The following is a 23,312-nucleotide window of genomic DNA, read 5'->3' as shown; positions in this document are numbered from 1 at the left end:
TACACATAACACAAAAGAAAATACAAAAGGTCTTGTCCAAAGTGCTCCCCCGCCTTGTACTGAACCTGCCCAGACTGTGTAAATAGACTTAAATAGACTCTAATATGAGAATTTTATGAAGGGGGAAATAAAGTGCCTGATAAACGTCTGCATTGTCCAGTGATATTGTATAAGCATTTGTCCATCTCTCTGCAGGTTTCTGAAATGTTTGGTAAAGTTGCATGTGTTTCTTAAGCCAACCATCGAGCGTGTTACTTGCCAGGCTATGGTTTTATGTAATTAAGAGATTAAGTGTTACAAATGCTTGGATAAACAAATGTACAGAATACTTTTTATAACAAACTGAGTTGTTCCATCATGGATTGTTTTCACTGAACAGCATTGTTAAAGGTGCACTATAACTTTTCCATTGGAGGGTAAACAACACCTGCTTGTCTCTATAGAGTTGTTATTCTATTGCCTGGAATATTTCACTGTGCTGTTTAAACTTTTAATTTATTTAATTAGAAATGGTTTTATTACAAAAATAATAAATACTTAGTTTGGTGGAGTCATCCTGCTTGTCACCATAGAGATGGCCAGTTTTAATGCCATTTAGCAGAACATTCCAGGTTAAACAGCATCTCCATGGAGAAAAAAGGTTTTTGACCCTCCACCTAAAAACTTTTGTGATGTACTTTGTAATAATTTATAACAATCATTATTTTTTGTTAATTATTTCAAAGCTGTATTGGGATTTAAAAAGAAAAACAAATTATTTTTTATGCAAAAGTCAGGCCTGCTCACTGTGGAGGTGTTGGCTCACCAGTTTCACCAGTTTTGTGAAGCCTAAAAGGACTGCACTGTAATCTTATTTAATGGTATAGTAGATGCCACATTCACCTTTGACCCCATAATAATTTTATTTATTTTTCTGTTGTTTTTTAACAAATAAAAAGGACATACAAAATGTTTTTGGGCTTTAACTTGAGCTGTGAGAAAACTAAAACCAACATTGAGGAATAAAAGATGGGAACAGGTTCATTAAATGTTTTATAAGCCTGTTTTATAGTTCACACAAAAAGATTTGATTTACACATGACTGCTGAGGCGCCTCATAACATGCTTAAAATGTTCCAAGATGAACAACATTTTTTAAGTTTAAATGTTCTTTTCAGATGACCTCACTTATCTTGAGCTCTCCAAACAATATGAGTGAGCACCAGCTGCCCCTGGAAGTTTATGATCTATTATGATCCATGTGTAGTTGTCAACCAGTTGACCACCTCAACCAGAACAGCGCATGAAACAATGACACATTTCTCCGGTCTTATTTGTTCCATGTTGCTGAACTGATACAAAGCATCACACTGGTTGATGGTAACGTGTCAAGAATATTTATTCAATATGTGAGACATAAATATTAAAGAAACAACAAAAAACAAGGATATTACATGAGGAAGCATCCAACTTCATTTCATTTTATAATCTTCAGGTCTGTGAAGAAAACACAGCATAAAACATTAGCCTCAAAAAGGTAAAAGTTAAAAAAGGCAATTACAACAAAACAAAAAAGAAAGGCAGATTAAAAAGGCAAACAGACTGTATCTTTGCTTTTCCAAAATGAGAGTAGACACAGCACTCTTTTATGTATTTTCTCCTGTTTAAATTCAAACTAAGATGGAAAGTGACTGATAATATCAGGGTATGGCTTTGATATGAAGAAGTGTAATAGTGCTGCTATCAACCACTGCAGCATGTTTACATTGTCGAGTCTTATGCTACAGAGAGGGAGCACCAGTCTTTCAGTTTCTGATCTTAGCGTTGACTACATGGTTTGAGAGGATATCAAGCACATAGTAATAAAATGCACAGCTCAAATCACCACCACAACCTCAAAAAACGCTCTCACACATATTCTAATGTATGTGCACTGATTAATCAAATGAATATAAAAGTGTGTGTGAATATTAACTAGACCACGGCTAATCTAAAAAACAAAAACACAATAAGTTCGACCTTGACGACCACACAGTGACAGGTGTGAGAAGATGCACTGATTGGCTGAGGAGATTGGACCAGTAAACAATAAAAAGTGGCTCATTTATCACTGGCACACAGCCTGACAGCCACAGAATATAATGCAGACAAGCTGTGTGAATCAAAGCAAAGCCAATGCCAAACAATGTAAACATCAAGGGACCAAAATACTACGTAAACAACAAGAATACTGTAATTACGTGATCAAGCTTAAATCCGTCTTAATATAAATAGACAAATTCAGACATTGTGAGTCAGAAAGTCACTAGCACTGTTCCAGTGTGGAACTGGAAGTGCCTTTTCATCTTGACAAGAAAACCAAGGGTCATAGTGTCAGGGTAGCCCTCAACTAGGGAAATATTAGACCCAGAAAAGCCATGAATATCATTACAATGTGTTACTGATGCCTTCACAGCACAGAAAGGTAACAAATGTCCAGTCAGGAATAATGAAAAAGGCATAGGGGTGACATTTCACAGCAACTTTTCTCAATATAACAAAGCAATACATAAGTATGAAACTGCCAGAATAATGTAACAAATTTGTACAGCGTTCCAAATTAAAGACTACTTATTTACATCAATAATACTACGTTATTAAATAGGAATATATAGATGTGTTTTATACAGCAGATTCTAATTCAGCCACTAAGAATGGGAATGAATGTGACAGGCTTTGCAGCTCAACAGCACCACCCTCTGGATCTATCAGATGGTCTCCAGGTAGTATTATCAAAAATATCTATACCCATGTACTAATTCATACTAAAGCTAGTATTATTTAAAAAAAAAAACAAGACAGATTTGGTTTTAGAATGATCTTGGGAACTAGTCAAAGACCAGATAATAATTTTGCACTGTATTGTATTGTTTTTTTTGTTCGAAATCAAGGTGGTATCAAATTTAATATCAAGCAATAAGCATTTTCCTTAGTATAGTATCATCAGATTTGAAATGACTACCACTATTGTTTACTTACGGTGTCCAAAGTCGTGGAAATGCTTCTATCTCCTCTTGAGTGTATTCACTGAGTTTTCGTGGGACTTCTCTGGGCTGAGGAAGTTCTTCAGTCAGGTTGGCCTTTATGTCATCCGGCAGTACCTAAAAGTTCAAATAAAAAATTTAAGATAAGATAAACTCAAGACAAATCTAATGGATACTTACATCATCTGCAAAAATGTGTAGTCTTTGCATCATGGTGCGTCTCTGTAGATTCTTAGGCAGCATGCCATAAACTGCCAATTTCACTATCTGAAATGGACACAAATGCACATAGAACAATTTGAGTATTTGATTTCAAGTTGTACGGGAGTTCTGAACTTTTATTTTTACAATAATGTATAAATACTAATTTATGACATATTCATAATTAATATATCAATAGTAATATGAATAAAGCTAAACTTACAGCTTTAGGATCTTTTTGATGAAGCTGAGCAGCTGTGACCTGTTTGAATCCCCCTGGATAGCTGTTAGAAAGAATGAGTAAAGAGGTTGTGGTAAACTTACATACCTGATCTTAGGCACACTAAATAATTAAACAGTTGAAGCTGTGATGTACCTACCCTGTATGTGAGGAGTAAACCTTCTGTTCCCATTTATTCCCAGAAAAGGCTATTTCTTTGCTATTTATAATTACTACATGATCACCACAATCACCTGCAAGGACATGACATTCACAACATAATCCAGCATACAGAGAGTAAAATATGCATATAATATCAAATAAGATGTTTCAATAAGTAAACAAAAAAATAATAATAGTTTCATACTCAGCGCATGATAGATGGGTTTGTGTTTGCCCTGTAGTCTAATGGCACACATGGTTGCTATTTTTCCTGGAGGCTGCATCCTGGCATCAATAAGAAACCAGGAGCGAGCAAATGTGGCCCATTGCTGAGAGGACAAACACACATTAATGAAAACAATGTTACGGTGTGTGTTTAATATATAAATTTATATAACGAATATATAACCAAAGGTTTAAGAGATTTAAACTGTGTATGTAATGCACATCCAAGACGGCTAGTTTAGCGTAGCCTTGAGCTTTGTAGTCACGAAGATAATTAACAATAGTACTATCCAAGAAATAACATAACTTGACATTGACATTTTCCGTGTTAGTGAGTACATTTACCTGGGCTGATCGTGAAAAACTTGACATGTTCAAAAATCTATCGGCAGCGCATCCTCCACAGATATTCGACCCCAGCGTGAGTGAAGGTCCGTCCCATATAATATCTCGATTAAAAACAAAGATTGTTCCTAATAGTTCCATGGATTGTTCTTGTCATTTGTTTCACCAAGTTTCACTATAGATTAATTGCTGTACAGAAAAAAATAAAGATTGCTATAACGATATATGAGTTAGACATGAAAATAAATTAAGTCCATATTTATATCAATCAAGAAGCCACACGATGTCACAAAGAAGTTTCTTTCCACCCGGTCATGTTTTGATGTTAACACTTACTATACGTCACTTCCGCTTCAGAAAGAGAGCGGGTGAATTTGATGACGATTGAAGCGATACTCCTGAAGACTAAACCTGTATATTTTTAGACATTTATCTATCTTTTCTGACATCTACTCAACCGCACACATTTGCTAAAACCTTTTGCTAAAATGCGTACATTAGAGGAGGTTCAAGCCACGCTGCAAATCGCTAAACTCAAAGAAGAGGACTTGCAGACAACCATCCACTGTTTGTCCTTTGGAGAACATGTTTCGTCTGCAGACTACTGCCTGATGGAGCTGGATGACAACTTGTGCAAACAGATTGAAGGTGGTCAGAGGTACATAACACACAATTATTAAAACATGCTTGAGTCATTAACACTATAAGAATTCAATGTATTTTTCCAGTCTGGTGATTCGTGGGGAGAAGGATGAACGTGCAGTGCTGTGTAGTGGAGATAAAACTTATGATTTAAAAATTGCTGACACCTCAAACCTTCTGCTTTTTGTACCTGGATGTCAAACCGCAGACCAGCTCCCTAACAACCTGGACAGCTCTCATGTGGTCCATGCTCAGGTGGCTGTCATCACAAAACAAATATGAGATGTTCTTTCAGTCTACATTACAAACCTGTGTGAAATTATGTTTGGTTATAGATCTGGGGGTTTTGTAACAGCTACTGGGAACTGCGCAAACAGCGTCCAAAGCTGAAGAAACTAAAGAAGCTGCTGATGGAGAATCCTTATGAAGGACCTACCATTGTAGGACAAGAAGAAATCACAGAAAGCAGGGTATGTACTACTCACAAGCAGGTTAATGATGACTGTAAAACAAACATCTGATCTAATCTTGTTTGTCAGTACACAATGTTTGATCTTTTGGAGATGATACAAGCCAGTGAAGCAGAAATCAAGGACAATTTGAAGGCTATCCACGCTTGTGAAATAGATGGTAAGTTTAACTATAAAAAGTAATAAAATAGCGTATCAGTGTATTTACACGTTTTTATTTTAGGATACTGGCGTTTGCTGGACTTTGATTATGAGGTGAAGCTTCTTGGTCATGTGACTCAACTGGTGGATTCTGAGTCATGGTCCTTCAATAAGGTCCCCCTTCAAAACTGTTTGGAAGAGTTAGCTCCTCTTGAACCAAAGTAAGATGACACTGTGCTGTATTATACTATAAATATATGTGTCATATTGCCTATAGATGTTCTTTAGTAAAAAGGCTTCATAGATGTACTTTCCACAATATGCAATATTCTTTTACAGGGAAATGATAGAACACTGCTTAAACTGTTACGGACATCGCTATTTTGAAAATGGTATGTAATTTGACAGCATTACAGCTTAGATTAGACTATTTGTATATTTTTAGATCACTTCAGTTGTTCAGAACTGAGCAGTTTTATCATTTTACAGACAAAATTCTTTATTCACTTTATGAGGATAAAGTTTGTCGAGCCCTGGCTCTACTGTTGCTGCAGAACGCTGTGAAATTCAACTTAAAAGAGTTTCAGGACGTCTGGCAGCAGAGTGTCCCAGATGGCATGAGCACCAGTCTGGATCAGCTCAAGGTAATTAAAACTTCTCCTCTAAATGTTTTGCACATCTTGCGTAGCCCATTTTACACAAAATATTGTACGATTCTTTGCAGAGTGTTGCCCTGGTGGACCGTACCTCTCGCCCAGAAACCATCTGCCTGCTGCGAGTAGAGGACCTGCCAGAGGACACCCAGGAGCGCTTCAACCACCTGTTTACACTGCGGGAAAAATGGACTGAAGATGACATCACGCCATATATACAGTAAGTTTAACTTGTTTAAAATTTTAAAAGTTTAAAATGAGTTGCATCATTTCACTGTAATCTTGACACAAATTTTAACATTCTTATTCATTTTAAAGGGATTTGTGTGGAGAAAAACAGTCCACTGGAGCACTGCTCACAAAATATGCTCGATGTTCAGTGCAAAATGGAGTCAAAGTTTTTAACTCTCGAAGACCGGTAGCTACATAAATGTGCTTGCTTTTTCCTTTTTAATTATGTTTAAAAATACTCTTATTATCTTTACTACATGTTTTATTCAAATAAAACATAATTGTGCTTGTATAAAATTGTATGGCAATATCAGAATATTTGCTTGGCCATAATCTTTTCTACAGTTTGTCCACAAGGTGGTGCCATTCACACTAACATTCAATTTTGTTCACTAGTATTAAGAAGTCAGCTTTTCACTAATTTAATAGAATATATGCTCATATATGAATATGTGCTTTAAATACTATGTGTAACTGAGTGTACCGTTGCAATTGTAACTCGAATGGGAATTCTGGAGGGGTTTGGGTGGCCACGGCAATTTGATCGTAAAAAAATTGCAATATTAACTTTACAGTTACTTGAGTATTTGTTCTGCATGTTTTTTTATTTTATTTGGTGATGTTTTTCCAGCATAAAATGGGGGATGCGGTGAAATGTGATCCCCACATTAAAATCACTGAAGTATCACTTAGTTTTCTGCTGTGTAGGCAGAGCATTTCAGTGAGAAGCATTATCAGACCATGATAGTCATCAGAGTTTGAATGATTCAAAGTTGGACAGATGTATAGAAGGGGAAATCATCATAGGAAAAAACACAGACGTCAGTGTTTCAACACTTATCTGCCTACGCATCCTGAGTCTGACATGACCTATTGTCTCACTGACTAACCCTGACACCCGCTCCAGGGAGGCCTGACTTATCACTGCATGGACAAACAGAACTAAGGTGAGAAGGCTATAAATGCATTAATCACATTAATGTCCTCTTAGGAGCAGAAACTTCTTCATTTTAATCCCACTTCTCTTTTGGCAAATCAATTTTAGTCATGTTTCTTCTCCTTTTGAAAAAGTCACTTTACTTCTGACATTCACCACACTCTTGAAAATCTATTAAAATCACAATTTTTAAAAGAAAATAACAGGTATCCAAATCCAAAGAAATTAAAATGCATAATACATTCACAATATTTCAACTACTAATATGCCCAAAAATGCTACTTTAGGATCAAGAGAATGTGATATTTCAGCACTATCTGGGCAGCATCTCCTCCAAGTCGGCGACAACATAAGATACTACGGCCCAAAGTGCTGAACAGAGGTCCATCTCATGAGGGTCCTGGACTGTCATGGTGTCCCCTTCACTGTGGTGGAACCAGAAATACCGGCTGTCTGCTACATGAAGACTGGCACCTGGATAATAAAAAAAAAAAGCAGAACCCTGAAACACTGAGTAAATGGAAAGGACAGAAAACAGAAAATTACCTGTCTATGTCTATGAAAAATAACCGCAAATATATATTTAACTCAATATTTAAGCAGGAAGGTCAACTGAAAACAGTGTAAGCTTAAAACTAAAGATTATTGCAATCATTGAATATCATCAACTACAGGCTAGTTATTAGCCAACTTGGTTTGTCATAAAATAAAAACCCAGATATGAAATATATGACATATTTATTTTAATAAGTATCTATATCTGTATCTACAAAATTGGGTCTTAATATACAAAAAAACTACCATCATCTTGTGATGACATTTGTAAAATAAATTAGTCAATAAGATTAGGGTTTAGTGATAATTAAATTAGTGTCAAATATTGAGCCTTTTTCTTGGAGTTGAAATCCAGTGTAAAATTCATGACAAAACAATTAGTCTACAAATGCATGTTATGGTCTAAACAATTATAATGCTGTATTGTATTGTGTTGCTTTACTAAAAAGTAAAGCAACAAGATTGATGCCATATGGTTGTGACACACTATTATATTATATGAATATTATTGCATGAATTATCGTTATGCAACTCTGAGTCCATATTTGGTCAATTAACTTAACATAACCGATTTCAGATCCTTATTTTAGACCTCAGCCCTGCCTATGAGGATGTGAAACTGTGTACAGTGCATCTTAAAGAGACAATCCACACCACAACATACAGCATAGGCACTTTTATTATATACCACAGCATTCTTGACTCACCTGGTACTCCTGCTTCCATCCATGGAAAAATGTCTGTTCCTTCTCCGTGAGGCTCCAGTTTAGTCATATTAATCGGGGCCAACAGTTTGACCACTTCCGCCATCACCTGTTCATAACAAGGACAGGTGTTAGGTCTTTGCTCACAGCACTTTTCACAGCTCATTCAATGCTGTGTAAAAATCCAATTTGTAAACTTCATCTTCAGAGTTTTTTTTCTATGATGTTTTTGGTGGATATTATTGTTAAGATGGACATCTACAACCATATATAATTAATTGTTAAATGTATATTTTCAGTCATAATAAGTTGAAAGATGTTAGACTTTAGTGCACATAATTGTAGTGGTAAAACATGTTATATTAGTACCGGTAGTTTAATCAAATTAAGTTTTGCATGCGTCAAATTTGAATGAATTTACAAAAAAATTGCGTTCCCATCTGCCTGCTCTTCTTTAAATAGAACAGGCTAAAGGTAGTTTGTTTATCTATGTGTACATAAATGGTACATCAGAGTTTACCTTCTGCGCTGCATCATTGCCAGTAAACTGAAGACCCACTGGTTTGAATGTTCCGAGATCAGACTCCATAACCAAGTCAAAATTGGACAGGTTCACCTAGAAGAAATGAGAAGGATTTCATTTAAGACAAAGTTTTTAATTTGTTATTCTTGTGACCTGTTTTATTACCTTGTGATTACTGAAATACTGCTGAGCTCCCACACCACCCTGTTCTTCAGCTGTCCACAGCACTGCACGCAGAGTTCTCTTGGGACGTAAACCTAAAATAAAATATGTTTAACTATATGAAGTCAATCAAATCAACTACATCTAAAGGCACTGTGTTCCTAAATAAATATTGTATTTCCAAATCTACAATCACTTCCTTACTTTTCAAGACGATAGTGTCAGCAAGTGCCTTCTCTCATTACATACTCTTTCTTCCGACAAACAGTTTGAGAAAATTACATGTTTACAGCCGTGGGAATTGCTTTGTAATTTGTTTTTCTACTTTCCGAGTTAGATCAAGAAAAAAATATAATATATGAAACATTTACCTTTCTGTTTTCTATTGATTTTTATCATGGTGATCTACGTTACCCACCTCAAGCAAAAAAAAAAAAAGTACATAATCAACTAGACTCTGAAATGACAAAGTCCACTCTGGTTCCATAAGTACATTTCAAATGCATTTTTCTCACTCACTTCTGGAAAAATTTTAATATTGAGAGTTTAAAGGCACTACCAGCAAAGTGGTAACTAATATCAATAATGTTTGTTTTAAGTCCAAAAAGCATGTTTAAAGCACAAGATGTTGTAAAGTTTCACAAACAGATCTTAACTAATAGGTCTTGTGGCCATTAGTTTTCACTTAGTTGTTTAGCCCTGAGCAAGCTTTAAAAATTGTAATGTACATATTTTTTGGAAAGTCTACGGAAAAAATAAATAGAACCAGGGGGTATGCAGACACTGTTGAGTTCCATAGGATTGTATAAGATTTCTGTGCCTCATTTTAAGTTAAAAGAAATGTTAAATAAAACCGCAAGTGCAGTGTGTTAAAAATACCCAAATCTTTGATGAGAGACAGGGCTTCCCAGGAAATCATTGCTCCGCCCCCATCGTCCATTGCACCCTGTCCTACATCCCAACTGTCCAGGTGACCACTTAACAGCACAACCTAAAAGATAAAAAGATTGACTATAATATTAGACAATCAGTACATTCCTATGACATGTTTAACTCATTGAGCAATTCTATGTACAGAGATAGCTTTCAGGAATTTGAAGCGTATTCCTGGCAGAGGACCTTTCCTGACCTGATGAGTCAAGTTACAAAACACACTGTGACCCGAACAAGGCTCATTTGTATTGACCCCTGTGTAAACAATGGATTAACCTACTATTAGCCAGTTGGCACTACACTGAGAAAGGAAAAAGACACAGATTACTGTATTTTACTGGTCAAAACAGAGAATGCTTTGATCGAATTTAGTTTTAGCACAAATACATTTATAAATAATTGTGCACTCTTGTCCACAAAATCACAATACATACCTTTTGCAATAAATTTTTGATTATCTTTGATTAGATGCATGTACTTCATGTTTCATCATATTTGTACATATGGATAATTACAACTTTTGGAGAATTTATCCGTTTATTTAATCAATCTTCTTGATTTGACATAAAGTTTATATAGATTTAGACCATACCTTTTGATGTCATGGCAAATAGAGATTTGGTGTCAGCTACACACAATTCATTCAGATTTTATGTATTACATATTCTTGTTATTCTTATTTTTATTATATATTTGATTATTTATTTTTGTTTAATGTAAAATGACAATAAAAACATAATATTTGAACTTTTTCCAACTAAATGCTTCCCATGAAAATGACTCACTAAAGTACATATTATTTTAATACATGAGAAACAACTATAAATGCTGCTACTACAAATTATAGCACAGAGTCAGTGGTAATGTCAGCCAGGCCATGTGTTTCATTTCCCTTTTCTATGATGAAGCCTGCAGCAAATAAATGCTGAAAAACATAAGAATACAGCTCATGAAGTGTCTCATTTAATTAAATTTTCATAAAAACTCAAAACAGCTTTTAGTAGCTCAGAAACATAACTGTGGCTTCATCTAAGAATACGGTGGTACAGGCAATCTTTATTTTAATAACTGTGTACACATTTTAGGTGTAAAAACATTACTTTCAGCCTCTTTAATCTTTCATTTGATGCATTATAGTTACTTTTACTTTTTATTTATTTATGCTGATTATAAATGTATAATTTGTTTGGTCAGTTTTTCATTTATTTGTACCTACATGATATCAACTGATTGCTTATTATATTTACATATTACAAAAAGGTTAAAGTGAGCCAGGACAGAGAAGACAAAGTGATTGTTGCTTGTGACTATCAAGATTTAGATATTTGTTTTGACCATTATTGCTTGGGTCAAATGGCTGAAGTCTGACCTTTCACACTTGCAATCAGCAATGAAATATTCATTCTCCCAATGTACCTACCGCTTTATTTAGGACTTTCTGATTTCTTAAACTATGATATCTACGTGTTTGACTTGTACATTAAGGAAATAAGTGTGTCTTGCTCTTAACTGGATCTTAAAATAGAAAATTTGTGTTTGGGGTTTACAGGATTTTTGTCTTAGTAGATAAGATCTTACAGAAAATAAATGTGGACAAAACTGCTGAGGGGAAGTTTGACATCAGCAGAACACAGTCCCTGTCTTTGTTGTATTAGCATTCCAGGAATGCTACAAAGAAAAAAGATTCACTGGTATTTTTTCTGGTATTTCGTGATAAAGCTATTAATAGTAAAAAAAATACAATAAAATAAAATTTATATAAAACTATATATGAAGGAACCATGTGTGTGATACCCAGTGTTGGGAGTAACGGCGTTAAACTATAACGGCGTTACTAACTGCGTTACTTTTTCAGTAACGGAGTAATCTAACTAATTACTTTTCCCAGCGTCGTAACGCCGTTACCGTTACTGACAATAAAATGTGGCGCGTTACTTTTAATTGAGTTCACTCTGCTCTTCATCAGAGTCTCAGAGATAAAAGGTTTGTTTGAGATGAGGCGGGCGCAGGTACGACGCCGTCGATCGGTGCGCGGTGCATGCCAGTTAGTTTTGTGTCCAAGATGCCACCGACTTGCTCTGGCGTAACTTGTGCGCCGGTAACGGGGAATTTTTGAGCGCAGCAGCTCTCCACTGACTGCGGCCGCCTGCATGGACTACAAACGCGTAATGCATGATGGGAAATGATGTCCTGTCCACACGTGCATTCACAGCTGATTGTGAGTTGTGTTTTGATCAGAAACGTCACTGTGTTCTCTCCAAAGAGGAACAGGCTCAGACCAGAGGTGATTAATATTTGAATACTGGACAGAGAATTACAGTGTGTGGCCAGAGAAGGTTAAAGGTTTTGTCTTATTTTACATGGTTTACATTTGAATGCCTTAGTTTTGCAAAACATGGTAATGAATCTTTTCAGTATTATACTGAAAGCACTTGTTGTTACTGTTTATTTTAATGAAGAAAATACTTGAAGTACAGTTGACTGAAATTGTGTGACATGTTGATTTATTTGCACTTCAAATGAAATGTTTTATATATATTTTTTTATTTTTGATAAATTCTATAATTTACTTGGAAACAAATGCAAAATAATTGCAATCTGTTAAAGTAAAATAAAAGTTAAAGGTTCACATCTGTTGTGTTTTTATTGTTTTAACATAATAAGTAATGTGGAGTAAAGCAACGCGGAGTAGTTACTTTGCCTAGTAACTAGTTACTTCTCCCAAAAAGTAACTGAGTTACTAACTCAGTTACTTTTTGGGAGAAGTAACTTGTAACTATAACTAATTACATTTTTGAAGTAAGATGCCCAACACTGGTGATACCTGTTCAGGGTGCTGCCAGCCTTTTATTTCAGCCACAGTGTTGAAGGAGTCGGCATCGGGCAGAATGGTGGCTCCCATTGTGAGTTTTACTATGATTTTTTCACCTCTCTTTGACATACGCCACATCAGCTCAGCGTCCTCTACAGTGATGCAAGCGGTCGGGATTTTCTTTACACCTTCCTGGTAGTCTTGAAAACCTGTGTGTGGACTACAGACAGATATTAAATTAATGTGTGAAGGGTCTTATGGTCATTCCTTTTTTAACTTGGTTTATCTATTATTATTTTTGACTTGTTTTTAATATTTCTATTTGTATTTCCAGCATGACATCTATCCACTGTCTGATATCAGAATGAGTTTGAAAGCAGTTAAAAGTACATACAAACCAGTCAATAATCTAGACCAATATTTTATGCATACATATATTAATTCAAATGTTTACTTTCATTTGACTATTTAGATACCTGTTAATTGAAAAGGGAGTGACAGATCTTATAAGAGTTGCCACAGCCCCCAGTTTGGCTGCTTCTGAGGCTCCCATGGCTCGATAAAGTACGGTCGTGCTATAACTGACAAAAGGCTGGTTAAAGACTACAATCTTCCCTTGGACCTCACTCACTCTCCTCTGCAGTTCATGAAAAGACTGAACTACTAAAACCTCTGCTTGGATACCTGCATATAAAAAATAAACAATGTAATTATTTTACTATATATTTGTTATATTGTTTTACTTGGACCTCACCTTCAGGGGGTGTTCCTATGCTGCTACCAAGCCCGAGTATAGCCAGGTTTTTGGATCTAGGTTGGACCATTTCTGCACTCTCTTTGCCTCTAACCCAGTGAGGGACTTTGACTGGCTCTGGAAAGGAATAACATAACAGATTCTCATTTGCATATTTTAAGTATTACTGGGTAATTCATCCAAAAATGTATTGTCTAATCATCAATTATATGGTTTGGGCATTTTAATATGTGTAAGTCTACAGCCAATCCTATGTCTGTGAAAGCGTGTAAGGTTTGGGGCATCAAGGAGCTACATGAGGAAATAAATCTTGATTAATGTCCAGCCCTAATGTAAGTGTCGTCTTATGATATCTGTGTTCTTACTCCTCACCCAAATGAACATCCAGGCCATCTAACATCATGGCTTTATACATGTAGTTTATGGCCATCTCCAGATTTTTGGATCCACTGACACGGTTACCGATTTTGTCAGTAAAGTCTGCCAGTCGACTGTAGGACCGATTCCTGGCGGCTCCACTCACAGCCAAATCTATTATTTGTTTGGCGATATCGCCATAAGATGCCACTTCTGTTGCTTTGTCCAAGGCTGCAAAAAAAAAAAATAAAAATAAAAATGTTTTTTACAAAAAATCTAAATGTTTTAATAGCTTTAATAATATTTAAATGTGGTGTAACTTCCAATTATGACATTTTCCCATGTGTAACTTATAGTATGAGAATAGTATGCCATTTAAAAGATTATAAACCAGACGAGACTAGCCTATAAACTGGATCATGAGTGAGTATGATTTGCTTACTCAGCAAATTAGACCCGTTTGCACTAATTTATCTGGGAAACAGGTTTAACAATTATCCAATGACTGTATTAGAGGTGTGATCCTACCTTTTGTTGCAAAGTCTGTTGAGTGTCTTGTTTGAGAAGTGGATGGATGACAGTTGCACACATATGAACCAGAGTAGAGAAAGGTAATAAAGGACAGGATAAGGTTTATTTTGAGAGTCATCTGAAATCACAAATGAACACAATCTGTTATCTGGCAGATTGAACAGATCTTTAAAAACATTATTTAATCGTTGAATGCAAAATGTACTTACTTTGACTGGACTTCCGTCAATTGGCAGTTTCGTTTACTGAAGATTGGGGAACGAACAAAACCATCGTCTCTTACAAAGACATGTACAGAGCTGAAAGGAGCTGACACGGACATAAACTCACCCGAGGCGTCTGACAGGTCAAGAAAGATACACACTGTTAAGATAAATGCATTTAAGATGAATAAATGATGTATAAAAAATGATTTGGATTTCCGGAAAGTACAGCAGAAACTTCCGGTTTTTAAAATACCGCCCACATTTATGAACTATAATTTACAAAAGCAGCCACAGCATTGAAATAACAAACAATAACGACATTGTTCATAATATTCTTCTTAAACATCCTGGCGGTTACTGTTACTCTTTGCCTGTAGCTGATTGGAACTGTGTTTATATCAACGTCATTACACACCATGAGTGAATCCTGTGTCAATGAAACGATGAACAATAAAATGTTGAAATTGAAACTTTTTGCAAAATAATGCTGTTTTTTTCACAATTCTTAGGCCTGGAGCTCAACTCAATATCAACATTACACAATGAAACAAAGCAGAACACTTGTGACTAAGCCTACATACATAAAAATGACAAACACATTATTTTGAACATACAGCTTTTATTCAGTAGTGAACCCCATGAAAATACATTGGTTCAGTCACACAGTGTGATTTGGAGCCCTTTATCCCAATGGTTGGCTCATTGGTCTTAATGTTATACCATGTTGAAAAGCTTTAGTTGATTCAAAAGATGAAATAAAAGCTGTGATCTACAAATAACAATGCATTTAGCCTATATGAACTGAATCAGGGCTTGTCAAAGACATTAATATAAATAAGTTTGGACTGCACAAAAAGTCTAAATACTGTACATTTCAGACGAGATAACACCTGGATTAGTGAAAGCACATAAATTACAGCACAATAACATTAACATACTGTATACAATTACAAAGATTATGTACAGTATTGAGTGTCCTGTTGAGTTCCTCCACCACTTAACTCTGTGGACATCACTCTGTACCAATGACAAAGAAACATCTGTAGACCATTCATTCTTATTGAACTCAAAAAGCTCATCAGTAACACTGAAAAAGCACAACTGGTTATTGAGGCACTTTGGATTGTTGCACAAACGACAGACTAATTACTAAATCACAGTCATTTCATTAGATATTTCTGTTTATTTCCAGCTGATGATTTTAGGTAGTTTTCTTGATTTGCAAGAATAATAACCATTCACTAAATGAAACATGAATCAGCTGTACTGCTGACATGCCTCATAAAAAGGCAACTGGATACAAAAGCAGTTAACAACAAATACAGCAGACAAAGCATTTGTTGGAATGGATGTCTAAGATGGGAATGTTTGTACCAGGTAACAACCCTCCTCGATATGTAACAAAGCTTAAAGCTATCGGCAAAGTGACTGTTGCGCGCACACACACAACAGTACAGAGGTAACAGTAGGAAAGGAATTCTCTTTGGCTTCAGTAACATTGGTCACTTCACTTCTACAGTTTCTAAATTATAGTCATTAACTTTGGTGCACTTTTACAGACACGTCCCAGAAAAACTTACTGCACTGTATATTTCACTCTGCTTGAATGCTAAACCTGGCAATAGTAACATTATTTGAAGGCTACCTCGGCACAATTTTTACTAAAATTTCTCTAAATATATTTTGTACAAATTACCTCTCAACATAAAACAGCTAATAGCTACTCAAATGTTTCCCATAACAGTGAAGCAATATTATAGTTTAGAAATTTCTACTATCGTCAAATGACAAATACTCATGTACCTGCAAAGCTAAAGGATTTACACCACTTTTGACAGCAAATGCAATATGAATAAAATACATTTTGCTTACAATGAAAATCTTACAACTGCCTAATGAGCAGAAAACAAGGCAACGTAACAGCTGAAAGGCATATCTCAGATAAATTATAAAAATGATCATTTTAGCTCATTCATAATACTACTGGCCACTGTAACAGTTAACAGCAGTCGAAATGCATAATGGCGATTTGGCAAATTATCAATTCAATTATCAAGCATTTATTTTTGGCCTCTCAAAAGTGGATCTAACTCTTGTGGTTCACAAAAGAAATGCGAAAAGAAAAATTTTGATGAGGTCATTAGTAGTGCTGTATCAGTAAAAAGGAGGCATTAAGTTGTACTCCCTCCGAGGAAGAAAATGAGAGGATGCAGAAAAACAAGCAAATTTTATTCCCTTTTGTCCTCTTCAAAAACAGTTTGGAATGATCAGAGGACCAAACTGAAGGGCTGGATGAAAAAAGGCACACAGTAGAGTTATTTTTATCCTCAGACCAACAGAAATCATCTTCAGTTCTAGTAGATCTGAGAGTCCTGATTTGTTACAAACTCCTTACAAACACCCGTTCGTCAGTTCAGGCGTAGAACTCTTTGGTGGGTGCTTTGTGGTATGCTGTGTTGGTAAGTTTGGTCTCTCCCAAATCGTAGCTACCTTCATCTTTCTTCTTCATGCGGTAAGCGAGAAGGAGGAGCAAGAAGACAGCACAGAGGAATCCAACCACACCACACGCAATAATAGCTGGACAGTGTACAGAGAAACATTTGAGCTTGTTAGAATATTTCCACAAATGCTTGTCATATTTAAAACAGAGATGAGTGCCTTACCAGCCAAAACGTCTGTGCGCTCCCACATGTTTTCAGAGGTGACTTCTTTGGGTGAGTCCATCTCATAAATCCTGCCTCCTCGTCCATCTTTGATCAGAATCTCATTTTGAACATCTGTCTCGGGGATGTTAAAGTCACTTATTTCCGTTGTCTCTACGTCACTTTCAACGCTGTTACCAAAGGTGCTGGTGTAACTAGGAGGCATGGTGCTGGTAGCTTGTGTGGCCCTGTTCAGAGTTGGTCCCAAATCAACCACCTGAAAAAAAAAACGATTCGTAATGTGAATCACAAAACCTTTATTTAAACTGTAAATTGTATTGTTGTTTAAATGTTGAGCTGCAAGATTAACTGAAACGTACATTACATGGGATGGGAATAGGCAAGGCAAGAATTACAAAACACCCCAAATCAAAAACGGCTAACCCTGTAGCTTAGAGATTTCTACAGATCTCTTCTCAAATGCGTGTTGTTCTTGTATTATTTTTGTAGTTCATATTTCACTCTCAAACCTTAATGCTCCAAGACAAATTTAAATATGCAGTCTGAACAAAAACTTCATTTTAAACCACATTAATTAAGCCCTGCTCTGTAGACATACCTCCTCATCATTGTCTCTAGTAGTTGGTGCTTTTGGAGCAGAGTCCCTTGCGGTGGTCAAGGGCTCTGGGTTTTCAGCTGCAGTGGTTGGTCCAAAGTGCGGGGACCCGGCTGTTGGCTGTGGCTGAATTGGCTTAACGGGCATAGTGTCTCTCCCAAATGGAGGTTTGGAGAAATTAAGAAACTTCAGGAGTTCTGCCTCTTCTCTGATGTAAACTTTAAAAAAAAAAGGAAAAAAAAAAAAGAGACATGATTTCAAATATATATATTTTTTTCCTTACACCTCTACTTTAGTATGTCAGTTCTCTTTTTTACTCCCACTATCAGGATTTAGTGAAGGATAAATAGAACGTAACAGCATTCAAAACACATGAGTCATTTGCCATAGGATTTTTTGACATCTGTAGACTTCTCATAAAATCTCAACTGGTTCACTCCACATCTCCGCGGGTCAAACATCTGCGCTTCTGTCTGAATAAACAGCTTCATGTGACCTATATGACTCAACCCACCCAATGTTTATGTAAAAAGTCTAATAGCTACAAGCATTACCATAGTCCCCAGATCCGGAGCCTGAGCCATCATCACCATCTTCATCATCGATCGGAAGATCACCTGACGTCCGCCCCTCCAAGTATAGGTCGTCTGCTGGGAGCTGGGATGAGACCAAGATCTGAAATTCAAAAAAATAAAAGATTATTTTATTTTAAAAAAGGAAAAAAGCAAAGACAGAAGGACCCGCAGATCAGCTTTTTTCACACTTGAGCAAACTAGAAACATGTGACTCCATAGCCAACAGAAAGATGATCGCTCTCTATGACCTATGCGCTGTGGGTCAAAGTCTTCAGAGCATGAATTGCATCCAGATTGTAGCCTGCACTACTCAGTGATTTACAGTACAGTTATATATTGTATAAATTGTAAATTGTAACGGCGTGTTCTATTTGGCTTAGTTGAGTGGGGACTGGCTTCTTGTCTTTTAAAGTTGTGACAGTGGGCATCTTCACAGACATGTAAATGAGTTGATGCACAGACAAGACAAGCAAATGGATTAAAAATATGTCAACAGGGAATGGTTGGAGGAAAAAACATAAATGGGTGTACCTATAAATCAAAGACCATCTCTAGACATCTCCCCAAAAAAACGCATGTTCAAACAAAGCAAGTAACTTTCATGAGGAACCTCTTTTGGAGTCTATAATTACAAAATAAAGAAGACTCAGCAGATGTTAGCGGCAAGAGGGAGAAGCCGAGACGCTCATAGCAGATGAATATAGTCTATTGAGGCCTGAAGTATGTCTGGTATGTGTACTATGCTTCCACTAACACAGGTGCTGAAGACTGGAAGAATAAGGGAAAGCAAAGGGACAAAAGGAGAGGCAGTCGTCTCCTAAAACAGGTGCTGACAACAAACCAAGATGGCTGACAGGTTCCCATGTGCCAAGTTGAGCAAAAAGACTGCGAATGTCATCAATAGAGAAAGTAACAAAGAGTCGCATAATGCATTTGGTATTTTATCTTGTAGATGGCAGACATATGTTGTGAGTTAAGTGTATATTGCTCTAATAAAATCTCATGAATCCTTTTTAATTGGTTCCACTGTGGCTTCTCAGATGTTTTGATTTTTATGTGAACCACCACGACTGTAACAAGAGAGAGACATAAGACAAACCAGCTGGAGTGTTGTCATAGCGGTGAAACAGGCCAAAAAAAAAGTTGAACTTTATTTTTCACACAAAGACACTGGTCTCACGGTGCCAGCGCTGACTGAAATAGCAGAGGGGGATCTCACATTCCTGCTGTCTTCAACCGGGGATTACAAAAGCAGATGCTCCGCTGCTCGTCTAAATCAAATACACGAGCACTGCTCAGATTTCTACATAAACACAACAACTGTAAATGGGACTTCTATCGATTTATTTTTACATTTTATCACATCATACCTCGCACTTGGGATCAGTGTTGAGACAAATAGTAAAAAATGTTTCACCAAATTAAATTAAATCTCACACTTCTATGGTAAAATATGTTTTTCCAAATGTGTTTCTCTAACATTATACTCATTAAGAACAGAACTGAATTTTATACTCCTTAGCAAATATTCTCTACCATGTTATGCACGGGGTCAAACTGATGACAAATTAGCTCTGCCAAAGCAATTAACAATTCAAAACAAAATATTTCAACATTTGAATGGTGAATTGTACTCAAAATGGTGCCTTTAAACAAGAAGCTAAAACCCATGAAGATAATTTTAGAATATTTGCATGGGTGGGATTTGAACAGTTTAATACAGTAGGCATCAGGCATCGTAAACCTTCAGATAAAATAAAAACTTCATATTGGGCCCGATTTAAATTCAGTTATTCTGCCTTTCGTTCGGGGAACATTTTCTGATGTTGTGTAATCCTTTACCTGGGCTTGTAAATACATTCACAGTTACTGCTACAGCAATTCCAGCACACGATGCATCTGGAAAGAATACACTTCACAGGAAAATATGCAACAATAAGTAAACATCTGGTTTGAATGCTTTGTCACAGCAGCTCAGACACCTCTGTAGAAGAAGAGAGGAGAGAGCACTAATCAGGTTTCTGCTTTGTACAGAGATGGTGTGGGATAGATTCTTTACTCCACTACTACTCTGCTAGTAATATGAGCTCTATGACAGGGAATGTTGTCTAGGAGGAAATGTGATTGTGTCATCTTTAGGTGCACAACGGACGGTCATCACAAGTCTAAAAAGAAATACTGATAAATAAAACTGGAGTATTAGTATGTTTTCTTCTTTTTCTTAATGTCATGGCAATGATTATATAAATAAAGTCAATACCTTCTTTGATGCAAAATATTAATATTATTTTTGATAAACTGACATGTGGTGTGACATGTTGCTGGGAGAGATAAGACCACCATCACAAGTGGAGTAAAGGGCATTAAAACTGAGTCATGTGAACAACTCCCCCACAAACCCAGAGCTACTTTATATTTTTATATTTTGTGCAGTACGCAACAAGGAATATTGAAGCCACCGTAGTTAACCATTAATGCAGTTTTAGACTAGACTGAAAACCCATCTCTTATCCGTGTCAACTCTAGCTAGCTAGTACTAAATGCCAGGGAGAAGAGGAAAGCATAGTGTTTTATTGTTCTTTCCTTATGTTTTGAATTACCTGCATATTTGTTTGATTGGTTGACACTTTGGGCAGCTATATAAATAAAAATTTTATTGAATTATATAGTCTTACAAAAAAACTAGTCAGTCTTGGAGAGATGATACATGATTTTGCTCATACAAAACATGTGACTGGTCTTTACAATAGTGAGAGTCAAGTGGAAAACTTGTGCCACTGCAATTCAAAGCGTGTCTGGACTAGCCCACAGGGACTCAGCTTGACTCATCCATCCTGAAAATGACCCAACTACCCAACTCCCAAAGTGACACATGCAAAGCCTGTTTCAACATTCATCTGACGGGCACAAGCTGCATCAATGACTGACTAATCAGTAGCTATTAAGTCATTTAGAAACAGAGCAAAAGGCCGTGTAACTTGGCACACCAAGCAATTTAAGACTGGAGTCTGTAAGTGAGGAGAGCACTGGAGAGTGATGGGGTGTCCATGAGCAAATCTAATTATTTGCGTGGTAAAAGAGACAACATTAATTGGCACATAAACTTATTTCTTCTGTGCTGCATTTTAAACTGTACACCAGTCCCATCATTTTTTTTTTACTTGGTCACTCCTCTCAATTCTTGGATACATTAGTTATCAGAGTGGCTTCTTAAAATAAATCAATATAAAATGCGCCAGTGTTTGCAACAGAAATGATTGGCCCTTAATAATTTTGGTCCTATTAAAATGCCACCATTTGTCCTTTTTCAAACCCAACTATAACTTAGTGTGCAGTGATATTGATGAATGGGCAAAGTTGCAAATAATGCTCTTCCTCAGGCTTGTAACTGACAAAAAGGTGAATTAAAAACATTAAAGATAGATGGACAGTAATGCTAATTTAGTATAATTTGGTGGCAATATATCCAGAAATGGCCAAATTGTAAGTTCGTGCTTCATGTCCCATAAGGCCACTCTCAGGTTTCAGTTCACTCCTTTCCACCGCATATAGTCCATAAATCAAAAGCATAGAGGCTTTTTGAGAGGTTTTCTTGGGGGACTTTCACAGTCTATAAATCACACACGCAGGATATATTTGCACTAGTGACAAGGTGCAGATCCATGTGAGCCTTTGAGTTTGTCATTTCCAGGTGTTTTCCAGCATTTCCAGGCGCACACACACACAGAGAGCAAGGACAAGGAAAAAACTTTGGATATAAAAAAAAAAAACAAAAAAAACAAACAAACAATTTAAAGCAAGACAAGTCTGATAATGTGACATATGTTACTTTCCTCAGACTTAATTTTAGCTTAGCCACCTAAATAAATCGAAAGTTCTATCCACTCACATATGGAGCAAAGATAAGATTTTGTTATTTAAATGGAACTAGGGGAAATAAGTGAAATTTAGATGATCATTTGATACTGTTAAATTTACTGGATAAACATTTGATTGAACAGTTGATTTACAACAGTACTCATTTGTTATATACTAAGTTAGATAACGTTCATACAATCATTAGCTTAGCCACATGTTTAAATCAGTTAAAATCTTTTAAGTGTTTTCTTTTGATTTTAAAAAAGAAACAGAATGTGCTTTTATCAAACAAAAACAAAAGCACAGGAGACCTATGTTTTTAACTGACAAATTTTGGGTTAATACACTTGTAAAGATATTAAAAACGTCAAATCAATTTTAAATTGGAGCAAAAATGAAAGCGTTTTACCTTTTCAGTGAAGAAACCAGTCGCCAATCCGACGAGGATCACCAGGCAAAGAGTCCTCATTTCAACTTTCCAAAAGTTTAAAACAAAACGGAAACAAAGTGCGCTAAACTAATATATATATACAAACAGGAACGGCCCAGGTGTGAATAATCCGATTTCCGTTCAGATAAATCAAAACTAAATGTGCTCTCGCTGAAAACTCTCCGCGTTGTGATGTGGAGCTCTGGAAAAGTTGTTTGGTCTGTCTCTGGCAAGCAGCGTGGCTGCGTGATGACGTCAGCCCGACGTTCATTGAAGAAAACACTGGCGTCTTCTTACGTATTCATATTGGCATGTGTAAAGGCTTGTACTGAGAAATCATGAGAAAAAGAGGGAAAGAAAAGGAGACAGCTGTACCCATTTATGCATCACTTTATTTAGGTGTAAATGCTTCATAAATATAAATA

The 23,312-nt window shown here is 36.3% G+C and overlaps 4 protein-coding genes across 4 annotated transcripts; 1 reads left to right on the top strand and 3 right to left on the bottom strand.

Annotated features, from left to right (window-relative positions):
• Positions 1-1,354: 1,354 nt before the first annotated feature.
• Positions 1,355-4,247, bottom strand: mrpl13 (mitochondrial ribosomal protein L13). The gene is made up of 7 exons (XM_033980403.2): positions 4,156-4,247; positions 3,791-3,914; positions 3,584-3,677; positions 3,427-3,487; positions 3,183-3,269; positions 2,998-3,119; positions 1,355-1,476 (listed from the first exon to the last, which is right to left on the bottom strand). Exons 1-7 carry the CDS (start codon positions 4,180-4,182, stop codon positions 1,452-1,454), a joined length of 540 nt encoding a protein of 179 aa, XP_033836294.1. The 5' UTR covers positions 4,183-4,247; the 3' UTR covers positions 1,355-1,451.
• A 269-nt stretch (positions 4,248-4,516) lies between these two features.
• dscc1 (DNA replication and sister chromatid cohesion 1) lies at positions 4,517-6,587 on the top strand. Its single transcript, XM_033980401.2, has 9 exons — positions 4,517-4,813; positions 4,884-5,052; positions 5,133-5,267; positions 5,337-5,427; positions 5,491-5,629; positions 5,748-5,800; positions 5,898-6,052; positions 6,133-6,281; positions 6,380-6,587. Exons 1-9 carry the CDS (start codon positions 4,644-4,646, stop codon positions 6,489-6,491), a joined length of 1,173 nt encoding a protein of 390 aa, XP_033836292.1. The 5' UTR covers positions 4,517-4,643; the 3' UTR covers positions 6,492-6,587.
• Positions 6,588-6,902: 315 nt separating this feature from the next.
• Positions 6,903-14,966, bottom strand: LOC117383277 (carboxypeptidase Q-like). The gene is made up of 11 exons (XM_033980400.2): positions 14,770-14,966; positions 14,558-14,678; positions 14,045-14,260; positions 13,673-13,789; positions 13,395-13,602; positions 12,931-13,138; positions 10,053-10,164; positions 9,177-9,268; positions 9,009-9,104; positions 8,492-8,597; positions 6,903-7,703 (listed from the first exon to the last, which is right to left on the bottom strand). The coding sequence occupies exons 2-11, from the start codon at positions 14,676-14,678 to the stop codon at positions 7,543-7,545; spliced, it is 1,437 nt and encodes a 478-aa protein (XP_033836291.1). The 5' UTR covers positions 14,770-14,966; the 3' UTR covers positions 6,903-7,542.
• Positions 14,967-15,365: 399 nt separating this feature from the next.
• LOC117383279 (syndecan-2-like) lies at positions 15,366-23,131 on the bottom strand. Its single transcript, XM_033980402.2, has 5 exons — positions 22,867-23,131; positions 18,579-18,699; positions 18,028-18,242; positions 17,430-17,685; positions 15,366-17,343 (listed from the first exon to the last, which is right to left on the bottom strand). The coding sequence occupies exons 1-5, from the start codon at positions 22,924-22,926 to the stop codon at positions 17,180-17,182; spliced, it is 816 nt and encodes a 271-aa protein (XP_033836293.1). The 5' UTR covers positions 22,927-23,131; the 3' UTR covers positions 15,366-17,179.
• Between the last annotated feature and the right edge of the window lie 181 nt (positions 23,132-23,312).

This window comes from Periophthalmus magnuspinnatus, chromosome 16, assembly GCF_009829125.3.
Source record: "Periophthalmus magnuspinnatus isolate fPerMag1 chromosome 16, fPerMag1.2.pri, whole genome shotgun sequence".
Lineage (NCBI taxonomy): Eukaryota > Metazoa > Chordata > Actinopteri > Gobiiformes > Gobiidae > Periophthalmus > Periophthalmus magnuspinnatus.
Note: the sequence above shows the minus strand (reverse complement) of the source record. Positions and strands in the feature narration are given on the sequence as shown.